Source organism: Malaclemys terrapin, chromosome 3 (assembly GCF_027887155.1).
Source record: "Malaclemys terrapin pileata isolate rMalTer1 chromosome 3, rMalTer1.hap1, whole genome shotgun sequence".
Taxonomy (NCBI): Eukaryota; Metazoa; Chordata; order Testudines; family Emydidae; genus Malaclemys; species Malaclemys terrapin.
In genome coordinates, this window is record NC_071507.1 from 2,697,140 (window position 1) to 2,713,625 (window position 16,486).

A 16,486-nucleotide genomic window follows, 5' to 3' on the forward strand; every position below is an offset into this window, starting at 1 on the left:
CAGGAATCTTGATGTAATGCTTTTTGTTTGTCTTTGCACGTCTGCAGTCATGGTAGAAGCTCTTCCTCTATGAGAATGGTCATTGTAGCTTTCAATTCCGAAACCCAACTTGGGTTCCAGTGGGCGCAGAGCACCGGAGTAAAGGAGTTTGCAAAAATGGATAAATGAATCCTAACTGCTCTGGCTTTCCCAAGGCGAACATCCTGTAAATGGCTCTTCCCACACACGCCTGTTTGACTAACCCGTGTTAAAATCAGCACGTTGGTTTTCCCGGACGCTGCCTTCCTGCAAAAGGCCCTGTAGGGTTCTGTGTCTGCTACAGTACAAGTCAGACAGGTTCCAGAGCACATTTCACCCTCATGCCTGCAGCATTTTGAGCTCTAGGATTTGCTGTTTGTTTGGCCAGAATCCACTTTTGTTTCCGAAAGAGGAAGGGGCTGAAGTTTTGAGATGACCTGGTAACGCTGAGAATGGGAATCCGCTCTGCTGACAATAGAGAAGCTCTTGGTTTCTTTGTGAGACATGACATGTGGGTGAACAAATACCCAGTACACAAATATTTCACGATGGGCTCTTCAGTCTACCAGAGAAAGATCTAACGCCACCCATGGCTGGTAGGTGAAACTAGACAAATTCAGACTGGAAATAAGGCATCAATTTACAGTGAGGGCAGTTAATACTGGAACAGTTTATCAAGGGTTGTGGTGGATTCTCCATCACTGACAATTTTCAAATCAAGGCTTATGTTACACAGGAGATCAGACTAGATGATCACAATGGGGTCGTCTGGCTTTGAAATCTATGAAAGGACAGTGATCACAGGGCCATGTTATTATCAATACTTACTCTGCTGTGTGGTTAGGAAAATGAGCCGTTAGTGTGGATGAGGTGGTGTTTTCCCCCGTGTAGGACTGGTGGCTACTGGAAAGTTAAGTCGGCGTAGCTGTGTCTCTTCGGGGTGTGAAAAATCCACTTCCCTGCGAGACGTAGCTATGCCGACCTAACCCGGCTGTACGCAGCGCTGGGTGGAATATCTTCAGCGATCGGAGAACCCCGCCCATCATGGGAGTAAGTGGCTGCACCGACGCACTGGCTGTGCCACTGTATCAAGTGTAGACCTAGCGAACGGCGAGTTTGACAAGACCTTGTGCACAAGGGGATGATATAATGCAGTCGGAGGGAAGGGCGTTGTATGGGAGAGAAGGGGTGGTTCCTTTTCACTGTCGCTGTCTCAGCGATGCGAACGTAGTGCAGCCATACGCTGCAGGAATAGAGAAGAAAAGTTGTTCCCCGCCCTGGTACACGTTCTGTTTCTGCCCCTTAGGCATGCTTTCCCCAGCGACGATTCGGAGCACGCCGTCAGCTACACAGCAAAGAAGTCCTACAGCAGGAGAGCCATCGAGCTGACGCGTAAGCTCTGATTAACTCCGTTGTAAGGGCTCTTGTGGAGAGGGCGGTGGAATACGTGGGGGTTTGGTCAGCTGGCTGACTGCGAAACATGAACCCAGGGAAGGAGCCTGTGTGTGTGTGCGCAGGCAACCAAACGAGGCATCAATTAACAACAAGGGGCCTGATCCCTGCTCTGCGGGAGCCTCCTTGTGCTGGTCCAACACACAAAATAGTTACAAAAATGGTGCAACTGGCTCCCTGGGGGCTCCCCCGCTCCAGCGTGCACCGGGGCTGGACCAGGCCCACGCGGAGGGGTTGGGCGCCTTCGCTTGCCATGGGCCTCAATGGGAGCTGGGGGCTGGGATGTTGGGGGGCAGCTTGTCCCTGGAGTGGTGTGGAGAGAGCGGTTCTGCCCTCCCCCGCAGGCACCAGGGCGGGATTTAGCCCTGAAGGTGCCTCTGATGTTTTGTCCGCCTGTGGCAACTGTCCTGGGTTTGCAGCACCCTGAGCACGTGCTGAGCTCACCCAAGGGCCTCTCTTGCAGTGGCCAGCCTGGGTGTCAGCGAGGAGCTGCAGCAGAAGCTCCAGGATGTCGTGATCGACAAGGATTCCCTCGCCCTGGGGAAGATTCTGGGAGAGGGTGAGTGGTGCTGAATGTCCGGAGCACGGGGGGGAGGGGGAGAGGAGTTGGAGAGGGTGTGGACGCCGTGCTGACTCTACATGGCGTTAGCTGACACCGTCATCTCTGCGTCCTCCCAAGACCCAGCGCCTGGTGGGGAGCCAGCGTGGCCTAGAGGACAAGGCACTGGGCTGAGACTCACGGGACCTGGGTTCTCTTCTTGGCTCTGCCGCTGACTTTGGGCAAATCCCTTCACAGCTCTGTGCCTCAGTTTCCCCTCCCACCCTTGTCTAAGTTGTGAGCCTTTTGGAGCAGGGGCGGCCTTTCGCTGTGTGTCTATTCGGCACCCAGCACAAAGGGCCCGGATCTCGAGGACTATTGTAGTACGGGAGAACATTGAGGGCCAGTGTGCGCTCAGAAACATTGTCCCCGCTGGCCAGCTCGGGAAAGGGGGAAGCAGAATGCCTGCCCCAGGCCCTCACTGCACAGGCAGCCGGACTGCTTCTACATAGATAGCACACTGCCCTGCCGGGGAAGCATGGCCCCGTCTCTTCCCCATCCCCACTGGGATGTTGTGTGGGCTGTAGCTGCGCACAGGGGTGTGGAAGGCTCCATCCCCTCCCCTTGCAAAGCACCTTGTTAGGCCGTGCTGCCGTCCCCGGCTGCTACGTCCTTTACTCCGCTGGGCTGGCAAGCGGCATGCTGGCTGTGTGCGCGCAGAGCTGCAGTCTGACAGGTGCTTAGCCTGTACGTGCTCCATCCCAGTGTGCGATTCCATCGTCCCCCTGGGCTGGGGACAGCCCGTCGCAGCAGCTGTGGTGTATCCGGCACAATGCACCGTCTTTCCTCTGTGTGTGCTGTGAGCCATGCACAGCATGGGCCAGATGTGCTCTGCCCCCACTGCTCTGCCAGCATCCCTGCGATAGCCTTTGGGTCTCTGTATGTGGGGCTGGGTGGTGCACAAAGGAGACTGTTCCTTCTCTCCCGTGGTACAGGAGAGTTCGGGTCGGTGATGGAAGGGCACCTCAGCCAGCCCAACGGTACCGTGCAGAAAGTCGCCGTGAAAACCATGAAGCGTAAGTAGCGGTGACGGCTGCGAGATCTAGTGCTGTTTGTTTTTGTCACAAGATTTTCCCAGCTTACCCAAGGGCAGGGACTCGAGGGCCTAGCCCAGGGCCATGCAACCATTAACGTGGTTTGTTCTAGAGACTGCGTTGTCAGGCACGGGATTGTCAGCCATAGCTAAGCAATGGCGGCTTGGATGCAGGGTATTTTATGGGGATCAGTGAATAAGTAGGAGGAGATAAGGACCATTCTCCCCAGTAATCCCCAGGAAAGGGCCCCTGGGGTCAGTGTCAGACGATCGAACCGAGGTATGGTAAGACCTAGGGGAGACATTTGCAGTGCAGTGTCGCTGCGTGTGTCCTGCCTTTCTAGAGAACAATGCCCCGTAGCCAGATCAGCCAGTCAGATTGCTGGAAAGCGCCCTCAGCGCTCAGCCCAGAATTGCAAATCCTGAAAAATGAAAACGAAGCAAAAGGGTCTGTTCTTCTCTCTGGGGGCAGGGAGCTGCTGGATGGGGATGGGGTTTCTTCATATTCTTCTTTATTGAGTGGAGAATTTGCTCCCTGTTCTCCAGATTTCATCTAAAAAGCAACAGAGGGTCCTGTGGCACCTTTAAGACTAACAGAAGTATTGGAGCATAAGTTTTCGTGGGTGAATGCCCACTTCGTCAGACGCATCATCACCCACGAAACCTTACGCTCCAATACATCTGTTAGTATTAAAGGTGCCACAGGACCCTCTGTTGCTTTTTACAGATTCAGACTAACACGGCTCCCCCTCTGATACAGATTTCATCTAGTTATTATTGATTATCTGCATTACTGTAACGTCCCCCGTTTCTCTCTCTTGTTTGATGAACTGTCTGACGCAGCAGAGTACTTTAGCCCCCAGGCGCTTTGCTTTTCTGCAGAATTTCAGGTTAGTGTTTGCTTCCCACGCTAGGGAAATGTCCAAACCCACCTCTTGCTTGAACTGCTGCGCTTGCAGAATCTGCCGTGGAAGTGGTGCTGTGGCCATCTCATGAAGCATTTCTGGCGTGTGTTGTGGGCGAGAATGCTGGGAGATGTCATTGTACGTGCTGCATGGTGCTGCTTCTCTTCCCAGGTTTCCTCCCCAGAGCCAACCCCTGGGCTCACGTGTCTGTTGTGGGTAAATTGTCCCTCCGCACAGCTCCACACATCAACAAAGGGGAGAGCAAATTGCCAGCATTTTTATAAGCAGTGCCGTAAACTAAAGGGACGCGGGATTTACAGTAGATGTCGCACACAGCCCTGGGAGAGCACCTCCTGCTGGACACTCACCAGGCTGCGATGTTCGAGTCCCGCACTCCAGACCTTTGTGGAGTTGAACTCTTCAGGGACCTGTATCACTTGAAGCAGACAGATGCGCAGCTAGACTTCGCAAAGGTTTCTAAGCACACGTACTCTTTGCTTACATAGCACAGAAGAGCGACAGATCCAGACAGACCCTATAAACGGTTCCCTGACTCTGTTTTCCCCACCACCTGGAGCGCTGTCTGCTTAGATCAGAGTCCACGCGGGGGTAGGGTTGCCTCCAAGGCACAGAAAAACTGGCCAGTCTGTGGGAAGGGGGAGGCAGAAAGTTCCTCGGTTCCACCCAGCCCTGGGGAGGGGCTTGGCTCGTGGAAAGTCACCCAAGAGTTGAAGAGATTCAAGGGCGGGGCTAGGGCACTGCTTCCCGATTAACGGGGGTCTGCTCCTGCATGCTGCATGCATGCAGAGCAGGACCAGGGTGCCGAATGGACCCTTGGGCGGCCGCGGTGCAAGTTGAGCTGTGACATGCATGGCCCCAGAGTTACCAGATTGCTGCACACGCTGCCACCCATTCACATAGCCAGAAATACCCAGCAGCTGCAAAAAACCTGGCCAACAATGTCTTTGGACCGGCAACCGACAAGGCGGTAGAAAAACCAGCCAGGCCAGTCAAAAACCAGCCAGGTGGCAACCCCATCAGGGAATCCAGGATTCTCCTCTTGGTTATGGAGTTTCACTCCCTCTACTGGGCGGCCAGCTTTCTTCTTCCTCGGCTGGTCCTGCAGTTAAATCAAGACCACCACACACCCTCCCACTATGAAAGCATGCCCCCTCTCCTGCATGCCTTCCCTGTGTGTCTCTGAGTCCGCTGAGTTTCCCAGTTTCTCAGCCTGGGTGTTTGGAAAAGGCTGGCCCAACACCGGGTTTCTTTGTTCTGCTGTTTTGGAGATTTTCCACTCTCTTGATTTCAGCCTCCTGCAGAAAACTGGGAGAAAACCAGCTTCTCCCAGTCTTCAGCCATCTGTCTGGGTCAGCATGCCCTTAATGATGGGCTCTTTCAAAGAGACCAGGTGGGGGAGGGAATACTTTTACTGGACCACCTTCGGCTGGGGAGGAAGACAAGCTTTCAAGCTACACAGAGCTCTTCTTCAGCTTGTCTTCTTCTGACCCGAAGAGCTGTGTGTAAGTTTGAAAGCTCGCCTCCTTCACCAGCAGAAGTTGGTCCTGTAAAAGATTTTACCTCCCCCGCCATTTCTCTCTAGGTTGTACGTGGACAGCTTCTCCGATTGGCCAGAGTAGGCCAAGGAGACAGAACGCACATCAGCATCGCACAGCGGCAGGACTGGGAAAACCAGGCAGAGTTTAGAAAAGAAAATGCCAACCCGGGCTCACTCTGCAGCACCTGCAGAGAAGCTGAGCACCCCGGGCAGGAGTTGTACCCAGGCCTAGAGCGATGATACAGGTGATCCAGGAAATGTAATAGACCAGGTGCCCAGAGATCACACAGACCTTCATGTCTGGGCCTGAGCACGGATCCCTTCTGCTGGAGATCAGGGTAGCCAAAGCATTGCCGCACTGAGACAGCGGCACGCTGCATTAACACAGCCCACACCGTGTGCTCTGTGGGAAGCAGGCAGTGCACGTACCCACCCAACCAGCTGTGTGAGCGCCGGACACAATATTCCCTGCTTGTTTTTGAACCCTAAACCAAAGTAACCCTTTCCCCTTCCATCACCCTCTCCCTGCTCTGACTGCTACCCAGGAATAAAATGAAAGCCATGCAAAGCCCACGCTCGTTGCAGCAAGCATCCAGATGCAGGCCTGCTACCCATCTCTTGCTTTCAGTCTGGTAATATCATTCCTTTCTCCCTCCGCCTAGGTGGGGGCTTTTCTGACAACTACCCAGAGTAGGAAGTCCTGGCAATAAGACCCCTCACAACAGAAATGATTTGGGGAGTTTAATCTTTTTTGTTTTAAATGATCTCCCTTTTCTGGTGTTTTCAGTGGAGAACTTTTCCCAGCGAGAGATCGAAGAGTTCCTCAGCGAAGCAGCGTGCATGAAGGACTTCGATCACCCAAACGTCATCAAACTCCTAGGTACATGGACAGCCCCCGGGAGGGAGGTCACTTTTCTATCACTAGGGAATTTTGCCATTAGCAAAAGCATAGGGTGATGCTCCTCTCCGATCTGCATTGCCCATCTGCTTCCAATGGTTTGTTCTCCCGACATGCACAGTTTTCTGACTAGTGCATGTTACATCAGACAGCACGTCTACATTCCAGCAGGGCGCGGCAGTCCAGATCATAAGACGATTGCCTGTAGGGAAAGAACCGGAGTGTGGGCCTGGTGGCGGCAGCTAGGGAACAGTTCTGAGTTGGTGCTGTGTATTGCATGCACCTTTACCTTTCTAGGCCTCTGCTCTCGGCAGCAGCCACGCTGCGGCTCAGAGCCTGCGCTGGGTGGGGTGACGCTGGGCTCTCGTACGGAAACCTGGCTTGGGTTCTTTCCATCAGACTGACTGACAGTGACCGCTGCTTGCATCTCGGTACGCCCAGACACCAGGATAGCGGAGCTGGGATCTGCCGGCCCGGCTTTGCCAGAGCCCGCGCACGCATCCTGCCCTGACGTTCCCCTGTAGCCAGTGAAGGGGGCAGGCAGGAGTGTGTATTGAAGAGCCAGCTACGTTAGCTCTACGGGACCCACAGGTTCCCCAGCCCAGGGCAAGCCCCAGCTTTCTCAGCGAGCCCTCCTAGACTCAGCTCCAGAATGTCTATGCAATGGCCTGGCGCGCGACGCTCCTCTTCCGTTCGTTCCAGGTGTGTGCATAGAGCTGAGCTCCCGGCAGATCCCAAAGCCCATGGTGGTTCTCCCGTTCATGAAATACGGCGACCTGCACAGCTTCCTGCTGCGCTCGCGGTTTGAAACAGGCACCCGGGTAAGGAACTCAGCCGTTGCAAAGCCCTGGCGCGCTTAACCGACAAGGCTGCTAGGAGGAGCTGATACCAGGTTGTCTTCAGCATTGAATTATCAACCCAGAGCCAGACCTTCCGGTTCCTTACGTTGAACCACAGAAAAACTCTGGCTTTATTTTTCTGAAACATAAAAAGGAGACAGTCCTTCCTGACTTTGCAAAACACCAGGGAAGAAATCCCCCTCCCCCCGAAATCAGTGGAAGTTTTGCCATTCACTTCACAGGGGCCAGGACTTCTCCCTGGAGGTAAAGATGGCAAAGTGTTTTGACTGTCCCTTCAGACGGCTGAGAAACTGAAGCACGCAGCAGCTGAGTGACTAGGTCCACGGAATGTCTGAGCTTTTCATGGTTTATGAAAAATAAAATCGAGCTGCGCTTCACCATAAGAAACCTAGCAAAGGGAGGGGGGATAACGAACCTCCACCATTAACGCAACACGGTTGCATTGGCTCTTAGCTCTTCAGCCTCCGGGTCACCCTTTCCACTACTCACAACACTACCAAATAGAACAGGAGTGTTTTGCTTGAGTGGGAATGCCTGCCCCAGGGCAGGGCAATGGGGAATTGGGCCCTGCGTGTCTGGCTCGCTGAGAACCAGCTCCTGAGTTGCTGCCGTGGTTTAAAGCTCAGAGATGTCTGTTTCTAAAAAAGGGAAATTCCTGTTTCAATCTTTATCTATAAAATCCATTAGACGCTGACAAACCAATGAGATACATGCCTTTGAAAGAAGGAAGCTGGCACCCAAAGTGTCACTGAAGACTATTTTGATGATAAGATTAGTCTGAGTGCATACGAATGCAAAAAATAGTCTGTGGGGTGCTTGTGAGGTTGTCCCATCCCCTCAGCGAGAAGGCCGTGGTCCTGCCCCGCTGCAGTCAGTGGGAGCTTTGCATTGGGCTGCAATGAGTGTAACTTCAAGCCCCGTACGAGGAAAGCACGAGAGATCCACCTCCCAAAAGCTTTGTTAATGCCGAGTTCAGCGCCCAGACACCCCTGGTCTCCGGGGTCGCACTGCGGGGTTGGGGACGGTGGTTTGGTTTTCATTCAGCAGAACAGCCAGCAGTGGCATTTCGTTTTGCTGCAGCAGTGATTGTGGTAGCCTGGTAGATAATGCTTCCCATTGTTTCTAAACTACCATGCCTGGCACAGATTGTTTTCCATATGCTCCTAACTAAATAGATCCTGTTGTTTTGGTGAGTTAACCCGCTGTGGGGCACCAGTAAGGCGCCACACGATGCTGAGAACCTTGCAGCTGTGAGCAAGCGGAGTTGCTTGTGCTGTTCCTATTGGGCGGTGCTGAAATTGTTTCATTTACTCCTCGTATCTTACAAAGAAGAGCTCTGACACTAAACTGATACGATTTACCAGGCTGCCCCGAACAATGAAGTATTTCAGTGCTCCCACCGCAAACAGGTCTGCCTGGGCTATGAGCCACGGGAAAGCTCGCTGGTAGCTTGGCGTGTAATTACGCACTGATCAAAGAGAGCCTTGTCCGACTGGCTGCTCTGTAGAAATGGAAAATGTGTTTTCTCGTCTCCTGGGGCCCTGGCCTGCGAGGGTCTCTGCTGAGGTTTTCAAGTGGCCTTAACTCTTGTTGGGCTACATGGGAGCTGCTGGGGTCCACTTACAGCAGTGTTTGTCCACAATGTTCCAGCCTTGGCATGCTTCCTGTCCGTTCAAACCGCCACCCTCTCTCCCCAGCACGTATCACTGCAGACCTTGCTGAAGTTCATGGTCGATATTGCGCTCGGAATGGAGTACCTCAGCACTCGGCAATTTCTGCATCGAGATTTAGCTGCTCGAAACTGCATGTGAGTTTGTTTTCTCTGTTTCATTGCAGATAGTCAAATGCCAGCCTGTGTAGCGTCTTCGTGCTGTTTCTGATGCACTCACATTAGAAAGAAACCTTTCACTTTCCTATCAAATCTCCTCTGCCTTGAGAAACAGCCAAGTGAGAACAGCTCATGTTTTAACTCAGAAAGTGGTTTGTCAGACTTTCTCTTTCGCTCAGTTTTCACAGGAACGGTAGTAGGCGAAAGGAAGTCCTGTGACCTGTGCTATGCAGGAGGTCAGACTCGATGATCACAGAGGTCCTATCTGGCCTTAACATCTGTGATGGAGGGTGGGGGGTAGAAATAAGACTTTTGCCAGCTGTCCCGCTTTAAATCTTGGCACGTTTACCCTAGTAAGAAATAACCGGGGGCGAGGGGTGCTCGAAGGCTCTGATCCTGGAGAAGTGTGAGTAACTTTACACCTGTGAGCAAGTCAACATAGTCTCATTCGGCATTCACATTTTCTTGTAAACACTGACAGGTTACGGGACGACATGTCTGTGTGTGTGGCGGACTTTGGCTTGTCTAAGAAGATCTACAGCGGCGATTATTACCGTCAGGGGCGCATTGCTAAAATGCCTGTCAAGTGGATTGCAATCGAGAGCCTGGCTGATCGGGTGTACACGACCAAGAGCGACGTGGTAGGTACACCAGGTGCAGGGTCCCCCACCCTAAAGTCAGAACTCCAGTCCATGGAAGAAGTATGTAATACAGCCAGTCATTGGAAACGTTGATCACAGCGGGTATTTGTGGGTATTCGTTAGCGCTCTGATTTTCATATTTGGATTGTTTTAATCAGTCTGTGGTGTTTTTTGAATGTCACCTGCATTAGCTTTATTTGGTTTTGTATCCTGAAAATGGAAAAGCCAAATCAATGAAAGAATGAGGGTTTGACAGTAAACACGGCCACACTGATGAGTGGTGCACTGATCTCTCTTTGCTTGTAAAGGCTCCTGAAATAGGTTTATTGAGTGAGCCAGTGAGCTATTGTAAGACATTGCATGTTATTTCCAGCTTGGGAACGTATTCACACTATGCATATAATTATTCACATTATGCAAGATCCCAATGGGCTTTAGGAAATGACCTTTCCCAGTGAAACGATTCATTCAGGCCTTCTGGAAATGTCACCCTAATAGGCTTTCCCTTTGTTCTGTGTAGTGGGCGTTTGGGGTTACCATGTGGGAGATAGCCACTCGAGGGATGACTCCGTACCCAGGAGTGCAGAACCATGAAATCTATGACTACCTCCTTCACGGTCACAGGCTGAAACAGCCAGAGGACTGCTTGGATGAGCTGTGAGTATTCGTGTTGATTCCTGGGTTTGTACATTCGCACATGTGGACTCACTTTTTATTCACAGGAACATGTTTGCACTTGTCAGTCTCAGCTGTTCCAATAACACGCAGATTGTCAGCGTTTTCCCTCGCTAAGCTGCAGCGTCCTCGCTGCGCGTCGTTCGTCACGCTCTTCCTATGTTTTTGTGGCTCTCTGTAGCGAAATGGACACAGCAACTAACGGCTGTCGTGGATACGTGGCTTAGTTTTCACACATGAACTTGGCTGAAACTTGGGGAATAAAAAGCTCTGGCTGATAGCTTATTGACAAAAATTACTTCCATCCGCTTCTCCTTTACAGGACGGCAAAAGAAACATTTGGGGCCAGATTTTCAGCTGTTGTAAATCGAGGTAGAGCCACTGATTTCAATGGACTTGCACGGATTCACATCCGCTGAGGATCCGGCCCTCTGTTCTTAGGGTTTCTGATGATTTCGGCGTCAACCTCGGAAAATTTTTTTTTTTAATTTTGAGTTTTAAAAATTGAAAGCCAGGAGTCTTTAATTGCGCATGGGTTTAGTGAAGAGTGGCTTTAGAGGGACACGAGGAATGTTTTCTAAATGAATGTAGAGTTAATCGGCACGTCAAGTCAGTCTGTAACTTCATTCTTTTAAAATTTTGTTTCGGCTTCAGGGTGTTCTGTCTGCTAAATACCCCAGCCCGGAGTTGCCAAGAACTTTGTAAAGCCCGGTCTGGGGATGTGCACTTGGAGTCTGGCTCTCGGGAGCTGGGCTGCAGCCAGCTGTAGGGCTTCCCTCACGTTCCAGAAGGAGCTGCTCCTGGAGGGGATCTTCAGGGGCGTGTTGGGTGATATTGTTCATGTGCAAAATCCTCTTGCTTTAAAAGGAAATGTGGATAATAAGGGGCCAGCTCTGCTCTCGAGCTCTTGTGCACAACCCCACTGAGGCCCAAAGAGATGTTCAGCATGGGCCCTTCTGTCCTTGACGTCTGTAAATCTGTGGCGAAGAGACATTACAATGTGGGTGAGAGCTGAAGGCGTTTTAAATGTCTGGGCAGCTCACAGAGGGTTTGTATTAAAGGTTGGCTGAGCTACCGGAGTCTCTGAGGAATTCTTATGTGCAGTCACAGCTCAAAATGTTTAAAACCCCCACGGGCCACGGGGAAGCCATGTCAATAAACAGCCCTCTGGAAGTTACATAATACCAGTCCCTAAAAGGGACACGCTCAAAGATACTAGCCAAAAGCCCCGACCTCGCTAAACAGGCATTCCCTGGGCAAAGGTCTCTCCTGCTCTCTCCCCTTCTCTGTGCTGCAGCAGATTATTTTCTCCACCGATTGGTAGAGAAAACAAGTCCATCTGTGAGCTGTGCCTGGCACACAGCCAGGGCCTGTTCTCACGCTCTGGCTCTGGGTGCGCAGGCTTGTTTGGAGTTAGTAACTCGGACCGTTTCCCCACCGCTTTCGGTGCAGTTGTAACAATTGTTTGACAAAAGAGCTGCGTGGAAAGTGAGACTGCTGCCAGGTTATTGCATCATGGCATGAAATTCAAGCCCTGAAGTCGTGGTCTTGTGGGTGTGCTATTTTAAATGCCCTTCCCGAAGCGAGTCATGAACAAACCATTGATTGGCTTCAACCTCTTAGATGGCAGAGGAGGGTGCATGTCCAAGGATTAATGGTTTTAATGTGTCACTGTTAATTTCCAATTAGTTCTACCCTCCAGCGTCTGCAAAAGGAACCTGCTGCACTGTTTCTCATCAGGAGCAGATCCGGCAAAGGGCTGCTGCGACTCCCAAAGACCAGTTTGCCTGTAGCTTGGCCTGGATCGCCACAGTCTCGCTTGTGGCATCCGGCAGTACAGTTTTTAGTATTGTATTTGGGGCATTGAGGTCAGTAAGTGTCAAGTCTTGAAAGATTCGATATCTTCCACGGTTGTTTGCAGTCATGTTGGTCCCAGGATCTGAGAGAGGTGAGGTGGGTTAGGGTTACCTCACCCAGCAGGTCTTAAAAGAAACGAACATCAACTTAATGATACAGAAATCCAGGTAATTGGGCCCCTGAGTGCAGTTGTCTATAAAATGGAGAGAGCGAGAAGGTGGGTGAGGTGATATCTTTTACTGGACCAACGTTTGCTGAGGTACAAGCTTCTGAGCTGCACCGAGGTCGTCTTCAGGTGACTGAGCTAAATACAGGCGGGGGCAGATTAAGCAGAAGGGGTAATGCACGGCGGCGGCAGCCATTTGAACTGAAGTGGGCAGTTGGGGGTTAGATGGCTGTGCATAAAGGGATTGAGCTGGACAATGTTGGCAGTGTTGTAGTTGTGTTGGGCCCAGGAAATGAGAGAGGGTGTATCTCAAAAGCTTCTCTTTCACCAGCCTCGCCCACCTTGGCTCTCTCAAATTGAGAGGCAGCCCGGAAAGTTGTTGGTTTTTTAAAGGAAAAATGACCCATAGTTAAACTTTAGGTCGTTTTCAGCTGACCAGTGAGAGAAACAAGGGTTGATTAACACACTCTCCACATTCTAGTTTATACCAAAAGAGTGAAGATAAATGGGCGGAGCATCAGATGACCATAAAGCAGCAGAAAAAACTGAGCTCTGCTTCTAGGAGCAGAGGCATATCTTTGATTTCAAAAAGACACCTCTCGAAGGTCCTGCCGTAAGGTACTAGCCGGCAGTGTGCTGTCACTGCTTATGTCCCGGGTTCAAATCCCTCTGCCAACCCAAAGGGGTCAGTTTCAGTTGCACCCCAGTGCAGGAGTTATCTACATTTTATAGAAGGGGAAAACTGAGTTACAGAAGGGTTACAAGTCCACCCAGTGAGTTTGTGTCAGAGCTGGGATTAGAGCTTCGCAATTCCTGGCTCCCAGTGTTGGGCTTAGTCTCCTAGACTATTCTGCTTTTCCTACTGCTGCCCACTTTTGTGACTGAGTATACTCAAGTAGCCAGTCAATGATTTCTCTGTGATCCCTGGGTGAGCAACAGAGCTCATAGCAATAGGGAATGCGACCACAGCAGCCTTTCGTTTCCAGCCCGGAGCTGTAGGTGGTGGCATCGGAAAGTCTACACTGCCTGTCACTCCAAGGTTGAAGAGTTTATCTAGATTCCTCCTCAAAACACTTTACTCAGAGGACATTCCCATCCCCCTCAGGCAACAAATACTCTGCTGCCCCTGGGACTTGAAGCGAAGGTACAAGATGATAAGAGAGGAACTCAGATTGCAGGAGAAAGATCTATTTCTAGATGTTGGGCCGGTGCTGGGCAGAGCCCCCTAGTTGAGGTTTGCTGTTAAATTACAGAATCGACCTCTTTGTCGACATGTGAAGAACGCAGTGTATCTTCCCCCCAAGTGACACCATTCGCTATCGGAATAGTGACGGACTATTCTGAGAATTTACAGGTAAAACAGAGTTAAAATTAATATCCAGAGGACCCTTTAAGGGCTTTATCCCCTTGTATGGGCTCAGCTGAGGCATTTTGTAGCTACACCAAAGTGGGTGACTCTGGAGTACACCTTGTCTCTCTCATTCTGGGACCACGACAATACTGCATAGGCCTATCGCAGCCATTTTGGAAGATAAATGGTTAGGAGCAATGGTCATTTTTCTCATTAGTCTTCATAACTGAAAGCCTCTCCTTCAGCAGAGCCAGAAGGATAAAAGGATGTTCTCTTTCACGCACTGCTGTCCTGTGTGTCGTTCAGCACTGTGTAGTGAACAGTGCAGCTTCCTGAAGAACTCTTCTGTTTCCTTGTGCTTTCAGGTACAAAGTGATGTACTCCTGCTGGAGAGCAGACCCCCGGGAGCGACCTGCATTCCCAGAGCTAAAACTCCACCTGGAGAAGCTATTGGAAAGTTTGCCCGAAGCGAGTGGGTCTGAAGACGTCATTTATATCAACACAAGCTTGCCAGAGGAGAGCGAGGAGCTGACGGAAGAGTCCGAATTCCCTCAGACAGACATGGCTCTCAATCGCGGTTACATAACTGTGTCCCCTTCCCCCAAGCCAGACACCACGGTTGTCTCCGCAGATGTCCATGAAAGCAATCAGCAGGAGGAAAGGTATATCCTAAAGGGGGAGACGGACAAACAGACTGCAAGCACCCTGGCTCTGGAACAGGGGCGTGCTCCTCTTCTGCAGGGCACCGTCACCCGGAACGGGGCCGCGTGGTGTCCAGCCAGCACGCTGCTGGGCAGCTCGTTAGCAGACGAACTGCCGTATGCAGATGACTCTTCTGAGGGCTCCGAAGTTCTGCTGTGAAACGAGAACTGGAAAACCGAGCTATTCTGGGGCCAGACGTGTGCAGCGAATGTTTCACTTGGCGTATTTGTGTCTTACGGAAATAGCATTATAAGGTGACTGGGCCATTCCAGCTGGCTAGCGAGTGGCCAAGACACCACAAGCTGTCTGAATTTGTACGAAGTGATCCCTCTATCCATCGACACCAGAGAGTTGGTGGGATTATGTTTTAATAAATCACAACCTGTGGGGGGTCTATTTTATTTCTTCTTCCATTGCTGTCTTGGAATTGGAGTCTTTCCCCCTCCCCTGCGGCCATTCCCTACATTAGAGCTCAGTGTTAAAACCCTGGTGTTCATGCTCTTCTCTTTTTTATTAAATGGAATAACTGATAGTTCAGTCTTGGAATGTTTCTGCTGTTTAAAAACTGCATGAACTGTCTCCCCCTTCCCCCCCAGGGCTAACAGTGTCAGAGTTGTAATTACACTGTCCCCTTATACACAATCAGTACCATGTTCAGTCCCTTCCCGGAGCTCATGCCCTTAGAAACCCCCTGCTCCCCGCCGCACCCCCAGAGCTGCTGGGTCAGAAGCGACTGAACAGTGCACCAGCATGGGGTGTGATCAGATGGCCATGGAACAGCCTGGCCTACGCTGTCCTTCGCCCCTCGGAGACAGTCAGTTGATACGTTTCTGGTAGAACGTTTAAACCGTGCCTGTGCCAAGGAGCTGTCCTGCTGAGAACAGCTGAGCAGAGAGCTGGGGCAACTGCTGCTGGTATTTTTCATATCTTTTTTATTTTTTTATTTTAGAACACATGGCTAAAATTTCAAACCTGGAAATCTAGAGTTTGGCTCCTAAATCCACATGCAGGCACCGGAATACTGCGTACAGATGTGGTCTCCTCATCTCAAAAAAGATATACTGGCAGTAGAAAAGGTTCAGAAAAGGGCAACTAAAATGATTAAGGGTTTGGAACGGGTCCCATATGAGGAGAGATTAAAGAGGCTAGGACTCTTCAGCTTGGAAAAGAGGAGACTAAGGGGGGATATGATAGAGGTCTATAAAATCATGAGTGACGTGGAGAAAGTGGATAAGGAAAAGTTATTTACTTATTCCCATAATACAAGAACTAAGGCTCATCAAATGAAATGAATAGGCAGCAGGTTTAAAACAAATAAAATGAAGTTCTTCTTCACGCAGCGCACAGTCAACTTGTGGAACTCCTTGCCTGAGGAGGTAGTGAAGGCTAGGACTATAACAGAGTTTAAAAGAGAACCTCCATGAATTTATCCAGTTAAGTCCATTAATGGCTATTAGCCAGGATGGGTAAGGAATGGTGTCCCTAGCCTCTGTTTGTCAGAGGGTGGAGATGGATGGCAGGAGAGAGATCACTTGATCATTACCTGTTATGTTCACTCCCTCTGGGGCACCTGGCATTGGCCACTGTCAGCAGACAGGATACTGGGCTAGATGGACCTTTGGACTGACCCAGTACGGCCATTCTTATGGAATAAGTGGCCAGTTTTCAGGCACCCAGAGCATCCGCAGCTCCCCTTGCAGGTGGCCTGGAGGGTCAGCATGTGAGCAAGGGGAGCAGGGCACCCCCGAAAATCAGGGCGTTTATTCTGCATAAACCTGGCTCTGGGGGTCGGCCTAACTTCAGGCACTCAGGTCGGAGGGTGTTGGCTTCCCGTTGTAGGCCCCGGTTCAGCAAAGCACTGTACCATGTGCTTAATGAAACTCCCATGCTGAGCCTCCATGGACGTCAATGGACCTTAAACACATGTTTAACGGCTTTGCTGAA

General features: G+C 51.0%; 1 protein-coding gene across 2 annotated transcripts in view; it reads left to right on the forward strand.

Annotated features, from left to right (window-relative positions):
- The window catches only part of MERTK (MER proto-oncogene, tyrosine kinase), a 63,718-nt gene extending 48,775 nt beyond the window's left edge, over positions 1–14,943 (forward strand). For both annotated transcript variants that reach the window (XM_054023970.1, XM_054023971.1), the window contains exons 11-19: positions 1,325–1,410; positions 1,934–2,029; positions 3,004–3,084; positions 6,352–6,444; positions 7,165–7,283; positions 9,020–9,129; positions 9,632–9,791; positions 10,312–10,448; positions 14,206–14,943. In XM_054023970.1, coding sequence (XP_053879945.1) covers positions 1,325–1,410; positions 1,934–2,029; positions 3,004–3,084; positions 6,352–6,444; positions 7,165–7,283; positions 9,020–9,129; positions 9,632–9,791; positions 10,312–10,448; positions 14,206–14,701 — 1,378 coding nt within the window. In that variant the 3' untranslated portion in view covers positions 14,702–14,943. The remainder of the gene's footprint in view (positions 1–1,324; positions 1,411–1,933; positions 2,030–3,003; positions 3,085–6,351; positions 6,445–7,164; positions 7,284–9,019; positions 9,130–9,631; positions 9,792–10,311; positions 10,449–14,205) is intronic.
- The last annotated feature ends 1,543 nt before the right edge of the window (positions 14,944–16,486 follow it).